General features: G+C 59.9%; 1 protein-coding gene across 11 annotated transcripts in view; it reads right to left on the minus strand.

Annotated features, from left to right (window-relative positions):
* Window positions 1–344: 344 nt before the first annotated feature.
* Window positions 345–15,754, minus strand: part of Adgrb2 (adhesion G protein-coupled receptor B2) — a 35,235-nt gene continuing 19,825 nt past the window's right edge. For 3 of the 11 annotated variants that reach the window (XM_021735051.3, XM_021735036.3, XM_078025815.1), the window contains 26 exons: window positions 15,508–15,672; window positions 14,718–14,882; window positions 14,467–14,634; window positions 14,289–14,390; window positions 14,053–14,159; window positions 13,141–13,335; window positions 12,917–12,985; window positions 12,724–12,832; window positions 12,085–12,418; window positions 11,720–11,825; window positions 11,503–11,546; window positions 11,116–11,242; window positions 10,601–10,704; window positions 10,409–10,511; window positions 9,556–9,706; window positions 9,338–9,407; window positions 8,857–8,923; window positions 8,614–8,699; window positions 8,218–8,316; window positions 6,005–6,176; window positions 5,594–5,689; window positions 5,234–5,273; window positions 3,959–4,578; window positions 1,785–1,820; window positions 1,387–1,485; window positions 345–829 (listed from right to left, as the gene is read on the minus strand). In XM_021735051.3, the coding sequence (XP_021590726.1) occupies window positions 644–829; window positions 1,387–1,485; window positions 1,785–1,820; window positions 3,959–4,578; window positions 5,234–5,273; window positions 5,594–5,689; window positions 6,005–6,176; window positions 8,218–8,316; window positions 8,614–8,699; window positions 8,857–8,923; window positions 9,338–9,407; window positions 9,556–9,706; window positions 10,409–10,511; window positions 10,601–10,704; window positions 11,116–11,242; window positions 11,503–11,546; window positions 11,720–11,825; window positions 12,085–12,418; window positions 12,724–12,832; window positions 12,917–12,985; window positions 13,141–13,335; window positions 14,053–14,159; window positions 14,289–14,390; window positions 14,467–14,634; window positions 14,718–14,882; window positions 15,508–15,672 (3,620 nt within the window). In that variant the 3' untranslated portion in view covers window positions 345–643. The remainder of the gene's footprint in view (window positions 830–1,386; window positions 1,486–1,784; window positions 1,821–3,958; window positions 4,579–5,233; window positions 5,274–5,593; window positions 5,690–6,004; window positions 6,177–8,217; window positions 8,317–8,613; window positions 8,700–8,856; window positions 8,924–9,337; window positions 9,408–9,555; window positions 9,707–10,408; window positions 10,512–10,600; window positions 10,705–11,115; window positions 11,243–11,502; window positions 11,547–11,719; window positions 11,826–12,084; window positions 12,419–12,723; window positions 12,833–12,916; window positions 12,986–13,140; window positions 13,336–14,052; window positions 14,160–14,288; window positions 14,391–14,466; window positions 14,635–14,717; window positions 14,883–15,507; window positions 15,673–15,754) is intronic. The other 8 variants (XM_040288285.2, XM_021735050.2, XM_078025814.1 and 5 more) reach the window with 5 other exon arrangements.

Raw genomic sequence — 15,754 nt, forward strand, 5'->3', positions numbered from 1 at the left:
CCACCCTGCAGCCATGAAAGTCAAGTCCCAAGGAGCCTGGCTGGAGTGCTTGGGTCTGAAGTCCCAGCTCTGCCTCTGAATGTGGCCTTGAGCAAGTCACTTCCCATCTCTGGAATCATTTTTCTACATAAATTGGAAAACCTACAATCTTCTGGCAAGGTTGCTGTGAGCAGCTAGCGTCAGAGCCAGCCAGGGCTGACCTGCACCCACCATACCATCTGCCAAGACCAAGTGAAGCGGACCAAGGAGATGGAAGAACAAAGTGGGGGCCAGGGCTGGGCCTTCACGGGGGTGGGGGGGGTGGGGGTGGGGGATGGGGGACAGCAAACAGCTTAGCAGACAAGTCCACAGATTGAAGTTTATTCTCAACAAAGTTCCCCTCCCCCCTCCCCAGCCCGGGACAGGGACAGACAGGCCCGGGGCGAAGATGGGGCTCTGGTGGCTGAGGGGCCTCTGAGAAACAAGGAGGGGCCCTGGCCCCCAGGCTGCGCCATATCTGGCTCCCCCAGCCCAGCTGAGTCCTCTGCGCCTCCTGCCCAGCCCTCGGGAGGGGGAGGGGGCGCTGGCTCCTGGGTAGTTCCAAAGCGGAGTGTGAAAATAGAGAGATATATATTTCTGTGCAGTGGGCAGTCCGGAGTGGCACTCACACCTCTGTCTGGAAGTCACCATCCGGAGGTTCCGTGGGCTCCCAGGCTGCTGCCCGGTGCAGGGCCAGCCGTTCTCGGGGCTTGGGAGGCAGCGAGCCCAGGGTCATAGATTTGAAGGTGCTCCAGCTCTGATGCCGCCGATGTTGGGACAGGCTGGGACGCTCCCCGGGGCTGGGCTTTTCCTGTGGAGGGAGCAGAAGAGCCACGGCAATGGGCCAGGGCCTTCTCACCCTGTGCACAGCATAAACTGAGGCGGCCCAGAGACTGCCCAAAGTGACAGAGTGATCAGGTGTCAAAGAGAGTTCAAATGTAGATTTGCCCGATTCCAGAGCTGGGGCTCCTGACCCCTGTGCTCAGGCCGCCCTAAAAGCACGTCCTTGATCTGCTTCGTGTCCCTCTCGACCCTGGTGGACCCTGTCAATGGTCACTGTCCACGGTGCCTTCCCACCCCTTGTGCAGCTCCAGGACTTTTGCTCATGCCATGGGCAGGTCATCAGGGCAGCCGGCTGAGGTTGCCAGGCAGTGACGCAGGGCAGGAGGGCAGGAGTCCCTCAGCTGGCCTTACCCCACGCCTAGCCCAGGGGGACTTATGCTGCCGACGTTCCTTCGGGCTACCCTGCCAGAGGGCACACCCACTGGATCTCCTTCTGCCGCTGGGACCCTGGGGTCTGATCCCTGGACCACTGCACCAGGTCAGGCCCTACACTAGAGTCGGGAGCCGGCCCTGAGGGGCCCTCACCTTGGCGGAGGACTGGCTGCGGTAGCGGTCGAAAGTGTGGAACTTCTGGTTGAGCTCGTGGTAGAGTTCCGAGTGCCGTTTCCGGGTGTGCATCACCTTCTAGGAGCCGTTGGGCGTCAGGGGAATGCTGCCCTGGGGCAGCCCTGGGACCCACCTTGGTCTCCCCTGCCCAGACCACTCAGTACTCTGGGCCCCTCTGTGACAAGGCTGGCTCTCCACTGCCTCAGAGCTCTGCTTGGACGGGAGAGGACAGTGGGAAGATCCCACAGAAACTACAGGCTTGACATCCTGGGGGGGTCCTGGGGGGGCGGTCAGGCTTTTCAAAGGAGCTTGGCCACTTTAAGAGTGGACCCTTTAGGGACAGATGACCCACCTGCCAACACACACACAGCACTTACCTCAAAGTCCAGGTCTGAATACCGCAACTTCTTTCGCTGGTGGGGAGCAACAGGGGGACAATGAAGGAAAGCAGACCTCTTTACCGCAGGCAGGACTTCAGGGACAGGAAACCTGGTCCCTGGCGTCTGGCTGCAGTACCCTCCCCAACCCAGGCCCAGGAGATGGAATCCTTATGGGGCAGCCCGTGGGGTTGTGGGAACAGGAGCTGAGGCCTGCCATGCACACACAGGCTAGGACACGTGGATAGATGCTCCCAGGGAGCACGCTGAGGCACGCACACAGGTCAACATGCAGCAGATTTCCAATGCCTCCCACAGAGCCGACACTGGTCCTCTGTGCCCCAGGCCCCACCTCTCCTGCCCCATCTTGCCCCTTTCCTTCTGTAAGGCATAGGCTCCCCTCTCTCTGGAACCCTGTATTCATCTTGCAAACAGGGATTCAGGCTTTCGAAATCCTGCCTCTGATCTGGGCTTGCTTCTTCCTGCCCAAACAGGCCCTGCCTCCCTGACTCCTCATGCCCAAGACCTCCTCAAGGTCCTGACAAGCTACACAACCTTCAATGCCAATCAGGAGGACACCTGAGTGTCTTAGAACGTTGGCAGGGGAGGACTCTTGAGACCAAGGCCAGCTTTCTCAGGTTCAACAGGGAAATTGAGGCCCAGGGAGGGAAAGAGATTTTCCACTTGCCTTAAGGCCCTCCCAGGGGAGGCTTAAACCGCGATCTAGCTCTCCCAAGGCCTGACCTGGTGGACACACTCACCACCACTGGCTCATGACATCACTCAATCTTCATTCTTTGCTGCCTGCTCTGCCTCCACGCCCAACCCTAGTTTCTCTGCCATTAGGCCTGCCCTCTGCCCTGGACCTTCTACTGCCCTTTACTGTGCACAGGTGTGTCCTCCCTTCCGGCCACAGCTCCTTCTGGAGACATCAGGATACCTCTCCTTGACCCCTGATGCCTCAGAGGCACTGCACACACAGCTGCGACCAGTGGAATACGCTTGGAATTCTCTGCCCTGCCCCACAACGCCACCTCCACTGCCGCCCACCGCAGTAGTTGCCCACACAATTCTGTACGTCATCGCTGACCCCTCCAACTGCTACCACATTTATTCCTACCTCCCACAGTGGCCCAACCATGGGCAGGTGTCCACAGAGCAAACCTGCCACAATGCTAAGTGCAACCCTCTCTAACGTCACTGTCACATTTTCTTAGTTAGGCCTTCCCTTTTTCCCTTTTTTTTTTCCCCATCTGTGGCAGGAGCAGGCACCAAATGTTCAAGAAACATTTTAGGAAAAAGCTAAACTTGAAGCCCCCTCTAGTCACTAACTCAATTCCCTTTGTGCAGAGCACTGGGAACGATTTCTGAGGCCAAACGTGAGCAGTCAATCACGTCTGCGCTGTGACTCCAGGCCCTTTCTTTATCCACATTCTCTCATTCTTCCAACAAGTTCTAGAATATTCTAGAGTTCTACCAATTGCTTGTCCCAGAAACTCTGCAGGAAAGGAGGACCATCAAACGGAAATATCTGGCAGGATTACCGAGGGGAACAGAGGGCCCCTTGTCATAGGCCATGGGCAGTGCCTGGGCCTGATTTCGGGGATGATAACAGCAGTAAACCCAAATTTTGTGGCACTTTCTACTGCTCCACACAGAAATAAATGCCTTACATCACTCAATCCGCCAAACTATTCTACCAAGAGACTCAAATGTTACCCCCACTTCACACATAGAAAACAGAGGCACTGGGAGATTAAGCCACGTGCTCAATCTCTCATTGCTGATCAGCAGACCGCGAACTGGAACTCCAATCCACTTGACGTGGAGGCCCAGGCTCAGCCCTACTCTGCAGCTTCTCTAACAACACAGCCCCTGGCCCTAGCCAGTCTCCTTGAAGGAGGACTCATCCTAACCAGTAGGTACTAGAGCAAAAGTGAACGACTCCAGATGTGTGCCCTCAGTGCACAAAGTCCACGGCCATTGGAAGAATTCAGACACCAGGATTTCCCTGGAGCTGCCTGAGGCCAGATGGAGGAAGAAATGCACAAAGACCAGCTGTAGGGACTGCTCTGGGGAGGGGAATGCCCCTTCCTGACTGCAGCCTGTGACTTAGGCCTGGCCTCAGGCACACAGTGGGCAGACCCCTCTCCCCCTTCCCTACAGCTCCTCACCTCCAGGGAACCCAGCTTCATGGTGGAGCCGGGCACTGTGCGGGGCATGGTCCGGCTGCGCTCCCCTGGCTCGGGCACTTGTCGGGCGCTGGGTGTTGGAGGTGGTGGTTGGAAGGTCATCCCATAGGGGTTCTGTAGAGACCCATAGGCAGGGCCCAGCCCCAGGCCCGAGTGGTCCACGGGCAGAAAGCTGGGGTAGCCTTCAGTGTGGGCCAGTGCCTTGGCAGCCCGCCGCGGGGTCCCCTCAGGCCGGGCCCTGGGGGCATCCTCACCCCCTCCGCCCCCACCACCAGGCTGCAGGCTCAAAGTCCGCCGGGGCAGCACCATGTAGTCCCCCTCGGAGCCTGGCTCTGCCGGCCGCAGCCACGTAAGGTCCAGCTGCCGCAGACCGCCCTCCCCACACATGTACACAGGGTTCGCCTCCTGTGGGGGCGGCGGCTCCCCCAGCCCTGGTGAGGCTGCCATGGGCACCAGGATGTTCCCAGGCAGTGGTGAGAAGCTGAGGCCGCCCTCAGGGCCCACGAGGCAGGACTTGGGCTCCTCGTCCTCATCCAGGGACAGGCGGGATAGTGTGCCCGTGATGGTAGATGGGTTGCAAGTGTTGACCTCCTTGAACAGAACTGGGGGCAGGAGTGGGAGGAAGGGGTGAGTCCTGAGAAGGAGGAGCCCCAGAGGCTCTTGCCCCAGCTGGGCAGGTGCCAAGCCCCTAAGTTTGGACAGGGAAGGAGGCTGTCACCAGAGGGGACGAGAAGACAACTGGCTCAGAGGCCTACAGGGAGGCAGGGCAAGAAACAAAGCCAAGGTGCGGCCCCCTCGGTGCTCTGCGCATGTCCTGACCTCTAGCCCACAGCCCCGGGTCTGTCACAGAGCCTTGCTTCTCCCTGTGTCCTGGGCAGCATCTCCCCAGGAAACAGGAATAAAAAAAGGTTCTGGTAAGAATCATGGAAGTGATAGAATAAAGTAACAGCCAGTATGTGCCCAGGCTCCTGCTGGCACACATGTCCCCTGAGCCACCAGGCCCCAAGTCCTGGGGCTTCCCTGGGAGGCAGCATTGTCTCCTGTGCAGAGATTCGAGGGGAGGCCCAGAGAGGGAAGGTATTGACCCCAAGGCATACAATAGGCGGCAATCACAAACTTGAATCCAACTTAGAGCTGTCTGATGTCTCACTAGGACTCTAGCAGCCAGGCCCCCATCAGGGCCTCCCAGACAGGAAGTGGGGTCTCCCTTTATGCCCATCCCTGGGGCCGTCCTCAGCCCTAGCCCAGCAGACTCACCTGTTTGACAAGCCAGATCCACGTCCTTTTCAAAGTCTGACTATAGGCCGAGAGGGAAAGAGCAGGTGGGCAGAGAGAGGATCGGTGCATCAGGTGGGAGGGGACCCAGGCCCCTTCCTGCCCAGCTCTGCTTGGTCTGTGTACCAGAGGCACTGCCCCGCCCCCTCTGTACTGCCCAACGGAGCCCCACGGGACTGGTGGGAAACCAAAAGGAGGAAGAACTCGTCCAATGCCACCCCACTATCAGTGGCTGAGCCTGACTTAAACCCAGCTTCTGCCCACTCCTTGTCGTGGACAGGGAAACCAAGTAGTTCAGGGCAGGAGGACGAGGAGGGAGACCGCTCAGGCCTCCTCACTCACCAGGATCTGCAGCTGCCCATTCTTACAGGAGTCAGGGGAGTCTTCACTCTCATCGGCCCGACACACGCCCATCTGGCACTTCACCACATCCTGGACCTGCGGGCAGAGGGCACCTGCTGGGCCTGCCACAGGGCCCCGACAACCACTGCCTGTGCCTCCCACCCCAGGCACCTAGGCAGGTGTGAAAGGGAAGATGCACATCTGGCCTCGGGGAAGGTGAGGACACCCAGCCTGGGCCCGAGGGGAGAAGGACCCCCAGTTGGCCAGGAGGCCGAGGACGCGGCTGCCCAGGCTAACAGCATCCACACCAAGAGTTACCCCCAGGGGGCTGTCCCCAATTCCCTTGGCCTGCACAGCAGGGAGAAGCCAGAGCGCGGCATGGCGGTCGGACGGGGTGGAGGTTCAGCCCACCTCTCGGCGCAGGAAGCAGTGCACGGCAGTGATGACGAAGCCCTGCGCGGAGTTGAAGACGGCAAAGAGCGCCTGAAAGAGGACCGAGCGGCGGTCTGTCATGGCCAGGACAGCAGACATCCAGGTGAGTGCCAGGAGGGGCAGCACCACGCAAGAGCTCCAGAGCGAGGCCCTGAGGGGACAGTGGCAGAGAGTCTGTCAGAGTGACACTCCAGGGGACAGGTGGTAGAAGCCTAGGCCTCCACTGGGCTCAGGGACCCACAGGGTCTCAAACTCTAGGACCTCCATAGTTTCCCCAAGAAGAGAGGGGCCGAGGAGCTGGAGCCAGAGAGACCGAACAGAGAACTGCAGGCCAGAGCGGGAACAGGAGAGGGGGGAGGGACAGACACACAGACACAGTGGGACTGAGCCAGAGGCAATGTCAGGTGGCAGAGACTGAGGAAGGGAAAGGGGACAGGGGAGAGAGGCTGAGGCAGACAGAGGCAGGCACAGGGAGATTCAGAACCAACGCACAGAAGCAACTGGAGTTTTAAAATACACAGGGCCCGGCCACATCCACAGAGTCCAGCTGGGTAGGCTGAGGAGAGGAGGAGAGGAAGAAAGACCAGGAGAGAGAGCCACAGTGAGAGAGCACAGACAGACACACCAGACAGAAAGATTAACCAGGCAGAGCATGGGGGGACGCCAGAGCACAAATCCTTGGAGAGGAGATGGGGCCAGGACTGTGAGGCAGAGGCTGTCCCCCAGCTCCCCACAGAGGAGCTGCCAGGCTCCCAGCGGCTGCTCAGAGTCCTAGGATCCTAGCTGGTGCTGGGGGTGAAAGCTGGGGTTGGGGCCAAATCTCCATCTCCCCAGCCTCATTGCCTGGGGAAGGCAGAGAAAAAAGGCAGGTGGGCCCTGGCCTTCAGGTCTGCCCTCCACACCTGCTACAGCCCACTACGGAGAGAAGGGCGGCCTTGCCCTACTGGGTGGGCCACCACACTCAGCCCACGGCGACCCACAATACTCCCCATGGAGAGTCAGGCACAGCTCCAGACAGGGCAGAGTATGGCACCATTCTGCAGAGACAGCCAGAAAGGCCAAGGCAGAGATATGGGCAGGGGGCCAAGACCTGTCCTAGAAAGAGTGGTTCAGGGCTGTTCAGCCCAGCAGGGGGCGGGCACTGTGGTCTCTGTCGCCCCCAGAGGCGAAGCCAAGATCAAGAGTGTCTAATCACAGTAATAAGAGCTACCATTGATTAACCATCAATTCTCTGCCAGGCCCTGCACTGAACACTTTACATACATTATTTCAAATTGTGATCAAAACAACTCCAATAAACAAAACTGGGGGCTAGTATCCCAATTCACAGATGAGGAGACTGCAGTGCACCCAGCTGGGCAGAGAGGAGAGCTGGGACCCAAATCCAGCTTGGCCGACTCCGAAGGCCAAGCTTCTAACTGCTGGCTCAGCAGACTTGGGCAGAGGCAGATGGCAGCCCAAGGAAGAGGGAGCTCTCTGCTCCTCAGAGCTTCACAGTGATGGCATAGCCACCTCCGGGGGCGTCTGGGGGTGTGCGAGATAAAGCTGGACCTCACAGGTCAGGGAGGCTCAGCTGGATTTCCAGCCCGGGTGGGAGGCTGACCCTGAGGTTCTAGCAGATTCACTCCTATGGAGCCAGGATTTTAGGATTCTCAGCTGCTTGGGGCGGGGGGGGGGGGTGTCCTGGGTGAAATAATTGTCCACCTCCATGATTCTGTCTCTGATTGTGAGATTTCAATGCCTCTGGAATTCTAAGTCTCAGATTCTATGACAGATGATAAGACTATGATTCACTCATTCTAATTCTTAGCTTCTGATTGTCTTATTCTAAGATTCTATCATTCTAATTCCAAGGTTCTATAGCTCAAAAATTCTAAGGGCCCAAGACTCTCTGAGCCTTTGGAGGTTGGCGGTGTGAGGAGGAGTCGTCTATGGCTGGGCCTAGAGAGAACTGGGGGACGGGTGAGAGGGAAGGGTGGGCGAATGAACCCAGCACCTTGGGGGAGGACAGTCACTCCCCATCATCCTCTGCCACCTCATCCCAAGCCCTAGAGACTGAGTGGCGGCTGGAGGGCAGGGCAAGCTCTCCAGGGCACTGGGCTGACAGTCCCTCCTCCCCCCGACCATGGGCACTGCCCCCCCATTCCTTTGCCCCAACCCACCCCAACCGCCCCCCAGGGGGCACGACTAACATGGCGTTCCTGGCCGAGGCTGAGCTGAGCAGGGGGCTGGGGACCGCTCCACACGCTGAGCAGGGGAGGAGCAGGCTGGCCCAGGGGCACCGCTCCGACCTCGGGGGCGGCACAGACATGGGAGAAGGGGGAAACACACGGGAAGCCGGGAGATAGGGGCAAAATGAGCCCCGAGAGGGGTGGGGAGGGAGGGCAGACGAGAGAGAGAGAGCTGGGTTAGGGTGGGCGAGGGGCTGCAGCTGAGCACTCCGGGGCCCACCTTGCCTGCACCCTTGATGCACCAAGGTTGGGGAGTCCCAGTTGGCACCCTGACGCCCTGAACCTCCAAGAGTGCCCTCAGCCCTCCCTCCCTGCACATTTCCCAGGAAGGCCAAGTCGCAGAGACCCTCCCCTTACCCGGCCCTCTGCTTCTTGGATTTGTCCGAGATGCCATCACGTGCCATGAGCTTGTTGAAGACGATGATCCCGATGAGCATGTTCACCTGGGGCCCAGTCGAGCGGGCGGGGAAGACAGGGTCACCAGCTGCCCTCTGGGCAGGGAAGCACCCTGGTGGGAGCCAGTGGGCAGGGAGGTGGCACAGGTGACAAGATGACCCTCTGGGGCCACATCCCTCCCAGGACAACGAAAGGGACACATACCAGGACAATGACAGCTGCCGGACCAACAAAGGCGTATAGCAGGCCACCCTCCAGGGAGAGCCAGCAGCTGGGACGGGGAAGAACAGGGCATCAGACACTCGAAGCTCCCTCCCCACCCTCACCGTCCCTAGTACCCCTAACCCCCTGGCTGCTGACCACATCACCAGCGGAGACTGAGCCCTAGACAGAGGGAGATGAGCCACCTCCCTTCCAACAAAGGTCAAGGACATTAGGCCTAGTCCCTGGGGCTACCGTAGGAATGAACAAAGGCCGACCCCTGAGCTCAAGAGTTCTGAGAGACTGTCCAAGCCCAGCAAGTCCTGTTATAGTCGGGGGCACTGAAGCTCAGAGATGGGAAAGAATTCGCCCAAAGACCCACAACAGGTATGAGCCACAGTCTCAGCCTGAGAAGGCCTAATGCCCAGGGCTGTTCCCCAAAAGACCCACCAACACCCCAAGCTGCCGTGGGAGGCCCACGTACTAGCTGGATGTACCGTATCCCTTGGTGCGGGTGAAGCCCACAGACACGGCCACCACCAGGGCAGGCAGACCTGGGGGAATGAAGGACAGCAGTGAGATGGCTGCTGGGGCTCAGGGCCCAGCTGACCTGGGTGCTCAGAGGGCTGGGTCGGAGCTGAGCCTCTCTGCTTCCCCTGCCCCCAGTGCCCACCAGCAGAGTCTAGCACTGGCCCTGCTCACCCCAGCCCAGGCAGAGGAAGCGCTTGCGAACGAGGCGGGTGCGCATCCGCCCGATGACAGCCAGGTAGGACTGCCAGGCCTCAGTAAGCACCCAGCAAAAGGAGGACAGAAAGAAGAAGTGCAGGAAGGCAGCAGTCATGGTACACACGCCCTGCAGGGAGAGGGAACAGGAGGGAGTGGCCCTGAGCAGCAGCCAGGGCGGGAGGGGCCAGGCTCCCCACACTGTGCTGGGCGCTGCAGCGGCCAGCCGCCCACCTGAGCCCCGCCTCCCACAGAGCCCTGCCAGGCACCCCCGCCTTCCTGCACCCACACACAGCACGACACAGGCCTGGTGACATGCACACAGCACTCGGCATCCGGGAAGGCGGGCGGGCAGGCCACCCCCACATAGACTGGGCTGGCAGGTTGGGGACAGACAAGAGCACCTGCCATGTCAAGGCCAAGTAAGCCCCATGCCTGGCCCTCACAGTACAGAGAAGGCGGATAGGGCATGGGGGACAGTCAGCACAGGTCATCCACAAGTAGGTGGCAAAGGAGGCCTCACAGACAGGAGGAGGCCCAATGCCACCCACCCAACACGTGCACCCAGGCACTCAGCTCACGCACACATTCACTGATGTACATAAACACTCATCACTGAGTACACACACACCCCCAGCACCCTCACGTAGGCTCACACACCACTTCACACACACACACCCACCCCAACACCCAGCTGCATTGTACCCGTATCCGTCCCTGACGGATATCCACAGGAACACACTCCCCCTCCCCTGCAGACGCTCTCCACCCCCACGCCCCCTCCCATTCCCGGCAGACACCCACCCCTGCACCCCCTGGAGCCTGCACCTGCCTTGCTCAGCACCCGGGACTGGCCCACGAGGATCAGAATGTTGGAAGCCAGGATGGACAGACAGAAGTTCAGCAAGATGATGGAGCGTTCAGATTTGATGAACCTGACAGGGCACAGTGGGCAGAGGCAGAGACGCTGGCTGCCTGCCTGAGCCGGGTGGCTGGCCACCACCCCCCACAACATTCAACCTACCTCCAGAAGGCGGCATAGATGGCCAGCAGCGTGAGCAGGGCCATGCAGGACACCGCGCATCCAATCACCAGGGGGACTGAAGGGGCCCCCGCCAGTTCCAGGGTCTGTGGGAGATGAGTTGCTGAGAGAGGGCAGCAGCGGGGCGCCTGGCCTTGCTGTCTAGTGCAGATTGGCACACTCACGTGCAGGCGGGCTCTGTTGTTCTCACATGTGCACAGTCCAAACTCAGTCCCACACGCAGACACGTTTACACTCAGTCACCCATGTTCTTCCACATACAACCAGACACATGTGTGCACATACACGCATATGGCGCCCCTGGCCACACCCCCAGGCAGGTGTCATGGCTGAGCACTATCCCAGGGGCACAGGAATCTGTGAGCAATCCCACAAGTGCGCCTGCACAGAGACACATTCAGGATCATCCAGGCTCCTGACAAGCACTGTCACAGAGAGCCCCTGGCAGCCCAGGGCCATCCTCCTCTGCCCAGCCCAGGCACCTCTCCCCCACTCACCAGGTCCTTTGGTGGCTGGGCCAGGACAGCAAAGGTGGACGGGTGCTGACACTGACATCGGGTGTGGGCTGCCTGGGTCTCCAAGGTCTGGCAGCTCTCAGTGTCCCAGTCCCCTGAGCTGGCATCTCTTGGGTGGGGGAGAGGTGGCGTGAGCCCTGGGCCCAGCTCCACAGCCCTGCCCCCAGTGCTGGCCATAGCCCAGGGACAGGTGAAATCCAGGGCAAAACTATATCCATGAGGTGACAGCAGGGAGTCCCAGAATATGCTCTTGACCCCTCAGACCAAGGATGGCACAAGGAACCTTCTTGCCTTTCAGACAGGAGACCCTTTCTGAAGAGGGGTTCTGGGGCTGCACCCTTCCTCACCCAGGACTGCCACCCAACTCACACTTTGGAGTAGTCCCAGCTGGCGCAATGGGGATCCGTGGTGCCCTGGGGAGCAGAAGACATGCATGCAGTCCAGGGTGGGAAGCTCCCACCCCTGACCATCCTGCCATGGGGAGAGGTTCTCCCTGTCACTGGGGACGGACCACCTCCCCATCAGACAGGCCTCTGGCCACCCATGATGGAGGATACCTGAGGCCCCCGCTGGGGCCCCTACTCACATTGATGATGTAGGAGAGCTCCACTGTGATGAGGGGCTCAGCTGGAGGTTGGGTGGGAGGCCGCACAGTCACTGTCATCACCCTGGAGGTGACAGCTAGTGGAGGCCTGGGGGACAGGCACTGAGGTCAGCTCCTGCCAGCAGGTGCCCAGACCCAGTCAGAAACTCTGAAGCTGCCTTGGATGGGGTAGGGGTTACCAGGGAAAGCCCTGAGGCTCAGTGGGCCCAGGATTTGGGGTGAGGTCTAGAGCTGGGGATCTGCCAAGCCTCTGAAAGCTACATGGATGTTTTTGAGAAACAGAGCCAAGCAAGGGGTTCCTGAGAGCATAGGACTACAGGAAGATCTCTCTGCTCAGGTGGACTTACCTGGGGGGTGGCAGGATGAGGCCAAGGGTGCGGTAGAGCACAGCACCGATCACAAAGTAAGAGGAGGATTCTTCAGGGTCTGCTGGGAGGAGGCGCTGGTGGGAGTGGCCTGGGCCTGGGGGCACTGTTCCTGGGCCTCTCCCCCTGCTAGGGCTACTGCCTGCTGCCCCAGGTGCGGCTGGCTTCCCTGGGGTGGAGAGGCTGAGCACCTCCTTGGGCAGGAAGAGGCGGTCCTCTGAGTGCCGTACCCAGTCCTTCATGCCCCGTCGGCCCCGCATGGGAAATGTGATGTCGCTGGACACAGCAGAGACAGGCTCTCGCTGAATGCTGATCACTGCAGGGGGATGAGGGTGGGCAGACAGCACCAGAGATGGAACAGAGAGACCCAGGGGAAGAGGCAGACATGGGGAAGACACACACCAGGGAAGGCAGATGCAGACACGGAGGTTGGTACCGACAACACGGAGATGGAGAGAGGAAGAAATGTGGAGAGAAAGACACAAGCATGGGATTAAATGGGGGAAAGATGGGGCCCAGAAACGAGAGGAAAAAGGGAAGAGCCCCTGGGAACCTTTCCCAGCCACAGTGGTCTGGGTTCCATCACACCCAGCATCCCCTCCCCGGCCTGCCTCCTTGTACCCAGATTGTCCGTGACAATCAGAGAGCTTTGGAAGGCCTTGAGGGCATCGCCCACCAGGTGAATGAAGTCCTCCACAACACGGAGCAAGTGCACAGAGCCAGGGGACACCTGGAGACAGAAGAGCACTGAAGGTGTAAAGGTCCAAGGTGGCGACTGGACCTGAGGGGGAGAGCCGGGAAGCCGGGCCCTCACCTGCTGAGCATCGTCCCACTTGTCCTTATTCTCTGCATCCACCATGAAGCTCACCACTTGGAAGAAGCGCTGGGGAAAGAACAATGAGGGTCAGGAATCCCGGCCCCGGGGAACGGGGGCTTCCCAGTACAGCCACACTTGAGACCTGCCAAGGTACTGACTCCCCCTTCTGTTTGAGGCTTCTCCATCCCCAGCCCTCCTCCCTCAGGGGTACAGGGTGGTACCTGCACATCATCAGCTGAGGGCACATAGGTGGCCCTCTTGAAGGTGTCAGTGACATTCCTCAGAATGTCCACGGAGAAGAGCAGGTCCCCGCTATAGTAGGTGCGCCGGGCCAGGAGCTCCTGTAGGCTGCGCACCACCTGTGACATGCCCTCACCTGCCAGCATGCGCTGCCCCTTGGCCAAGTGCTCTCGAAGCTGCAGGGGACAGGAAAGCCCCTGTCACTGGAGCACTGGGAGCTGGGACGAGATGCTGGCCTATCCCACTCCCATACACCCACTGCCTGCATCCAGGAGAGGAGGCATTGTGGGGTCAGACAGACAGGCTCAAAGGGGCTCCCAGTGGAGACAGAGTCCAAGAAAGAGACCCAGAGAGTGAGAATCCCCAAGACACTTTTAAAAGTCTGTAGCAGAAACACCTGGAGAAGGAAAGTTCTCAGATGTGCGTATAAAAGACGACAAGCCAGTACGGGGCAGGGCATCTTCCACCCCAAAGGGGTCACATGTATCCTGAAGTGCAATGTGTGTGTGCTCTGTCACCCATGCTCCTTAAAACACACACACAACCAATACCCGAAACAGCCAGAAACACGTACACACAGGTCACATTCACTGATACCACTCTTAACCATGGCAGGCCCTGGGTTGGGCACTGGGGACACACAAAAAAATTCAACTTCACCCCTGCCTTCAAGTCTAGTGGAGTACACAGACACTTAGATGAGCATCCTAAGGGAGAGTCAGGCACTGAGGTCTGAGTTGGGAGTTTGCCAGACAAGGAGAGGCGTAGCCAGGCAGAAGTGCGGGCACACCATACTCCAAGGCGTGTGGAATGAGTGAGCCTCAAGCTCCCTCCACTCCCTACCAGGGTCTGGGACAGATGTTTGGCACCCCGACCCAGCAGGGCACACTCACTGACAGATACAGGTAGCGGTATTCATGAGAGATGCAGCGAGCAAAGCTGGGCAGTCCCCAGTATGCCACACCCTGGGCACTGAGGAGACAGCGGCGGCTGGCAGACCCTGCAGGGGGACAAGACAGAGGGCTGAGGATGGGGGGCCAAGTCTCACCCACTCCCTTCATACCTTAGGATGGGGGCTGGGGGCCCAGAAGGGTGGGGGGTGGTCTGCAAGGAGAGCTGCCCCCCTTACCAGAGGCATTGGGGGGACATTTGTTGTAGATGATCTCGCCAGCTGCTGCCTTCTTCCACGTCATCAGCATCACATCCTCATCCCTGCACATCTCATGGAAGGCTGTGGGTACAGTGGGGGGCTCAGCCAGGCTCACACACGTGCCCCCAGGTCCCCAGGGCTGTGCAGGCAGTGGTACCTGGACATTTCTTCTCACTGCAGGGCTTCACCTCCTCTCCAGTGCCCTCACAGGGATAGCCCTGTGAGCCCGTGGCCTGGCACATGCGGAAGCGCCGCTGCCAGCCTGTGTCACACGTCTTGGAGCACAGGCTCCACGCATTCCATGGCCCCCACTTGCCATCAGAGGCTGTGGGAAAGGGGGAGTGTGAAAATCTGCAGGAGCCCCCAGGGACAGAGCTGCCACCTGCCACCCTCATACTGAGCACTCACCCGGACACTGAAGGTTGCTGCACTCTCGGGTGTCCGTGAGGGCACCCGTGCATGTAGCCCAGGCAGGGCCTGCCACGCTGCACTTCCGGCTACGCTGCTGGGTCCCATTGGCACAGGACGAGGAGCATGGGCCCCAGGGACCCCATTCTAGCCACTGGCCTTCCACTGCATGGGGAGACACAAGCAGGGGTGGCCGTTGAGCAGAGCACGGGCGGACTGGTGAGGATAGGGTACCGGGAAACCGCAGAGCCTGCTAGGCACTCAGACCTGTGTCAGGCCAGACCCACTAGAGCAGGGTGTGTGAAGGGGACTGCAGTGAGCAGGTGGTGCTTGGGCCTCACCCTGCCTGCCTGTCACAAGCTCCAGGAACATAGGACACCTCTCCACTCAGCACCCAAGTGTAAGTGCTCTTCTGGCTGAGGGCATGGGCTGCTGAAGGCATGGGTGCCTTTTGATCTCTGTGTACACTTAAGCCCAATTTAGTGTCTGACCTCTCCCATTCCTGCGGGCCACCAGCACCAAAGTGCTATTATCAAAAAGGGCAGCCCAGGACTTAGAGGAAGGGGCTAGCAGCTCCCTTTTGATATGGTCACACTGCCAACCCCAAGTCAGAACTGGGGCTCACCTCCCACACTGGCAGGCATACTTCTCCAGTCTCCTCATGCTTGGTCAAGTTCATAGGGCCCCCAGGCGCAGAGTGTTGGTCCTGACTGCCTCCCCTGGGTCCCCACCACCACCACCGCCCCCAGGCTGGGCAGTGCCTGCCTAGAAGCCCCTGGGTGCTACTGACCCGGGCAGGCGGCCATACTGCAGAGCTTAGTCTGCAGCTCGGGACCCTCGCAGGCCTTGCCGCCGTGCTGGGGGGGCACGCAGGTCCGCATCCGGCTCCGGGACCCCCGCCCGCAGCTGCGGGAGCACAGGCTCCAGGACCCCCACTCCTCCCACACGCCGTGCACTGCAAGGAAGCACGTGGCTGGTGGCTGGGCCGCACCTTGGCCCCGCCCACTGCCAGCGCCAGCCCATCCGCCCACCAATCA

The sequence above is a fragment of the Ictidomys tridecemlineatus genome, chromosome 11 (assembly GCF_052094955.1).
Source record: "Ictidomys tridecemlineatus isolate mIctTri1 chromosome 11, mIctTri1.hap1, whole genome shotgun sequence".
Classification (NCBI taxonomy): domain Eukaryota; kingdom Metazoa; phylum Chordata; class Mammalia; order Rodentia; family Sciuridae; genus Ictidomys; species Ictidomys tridecemlineatus.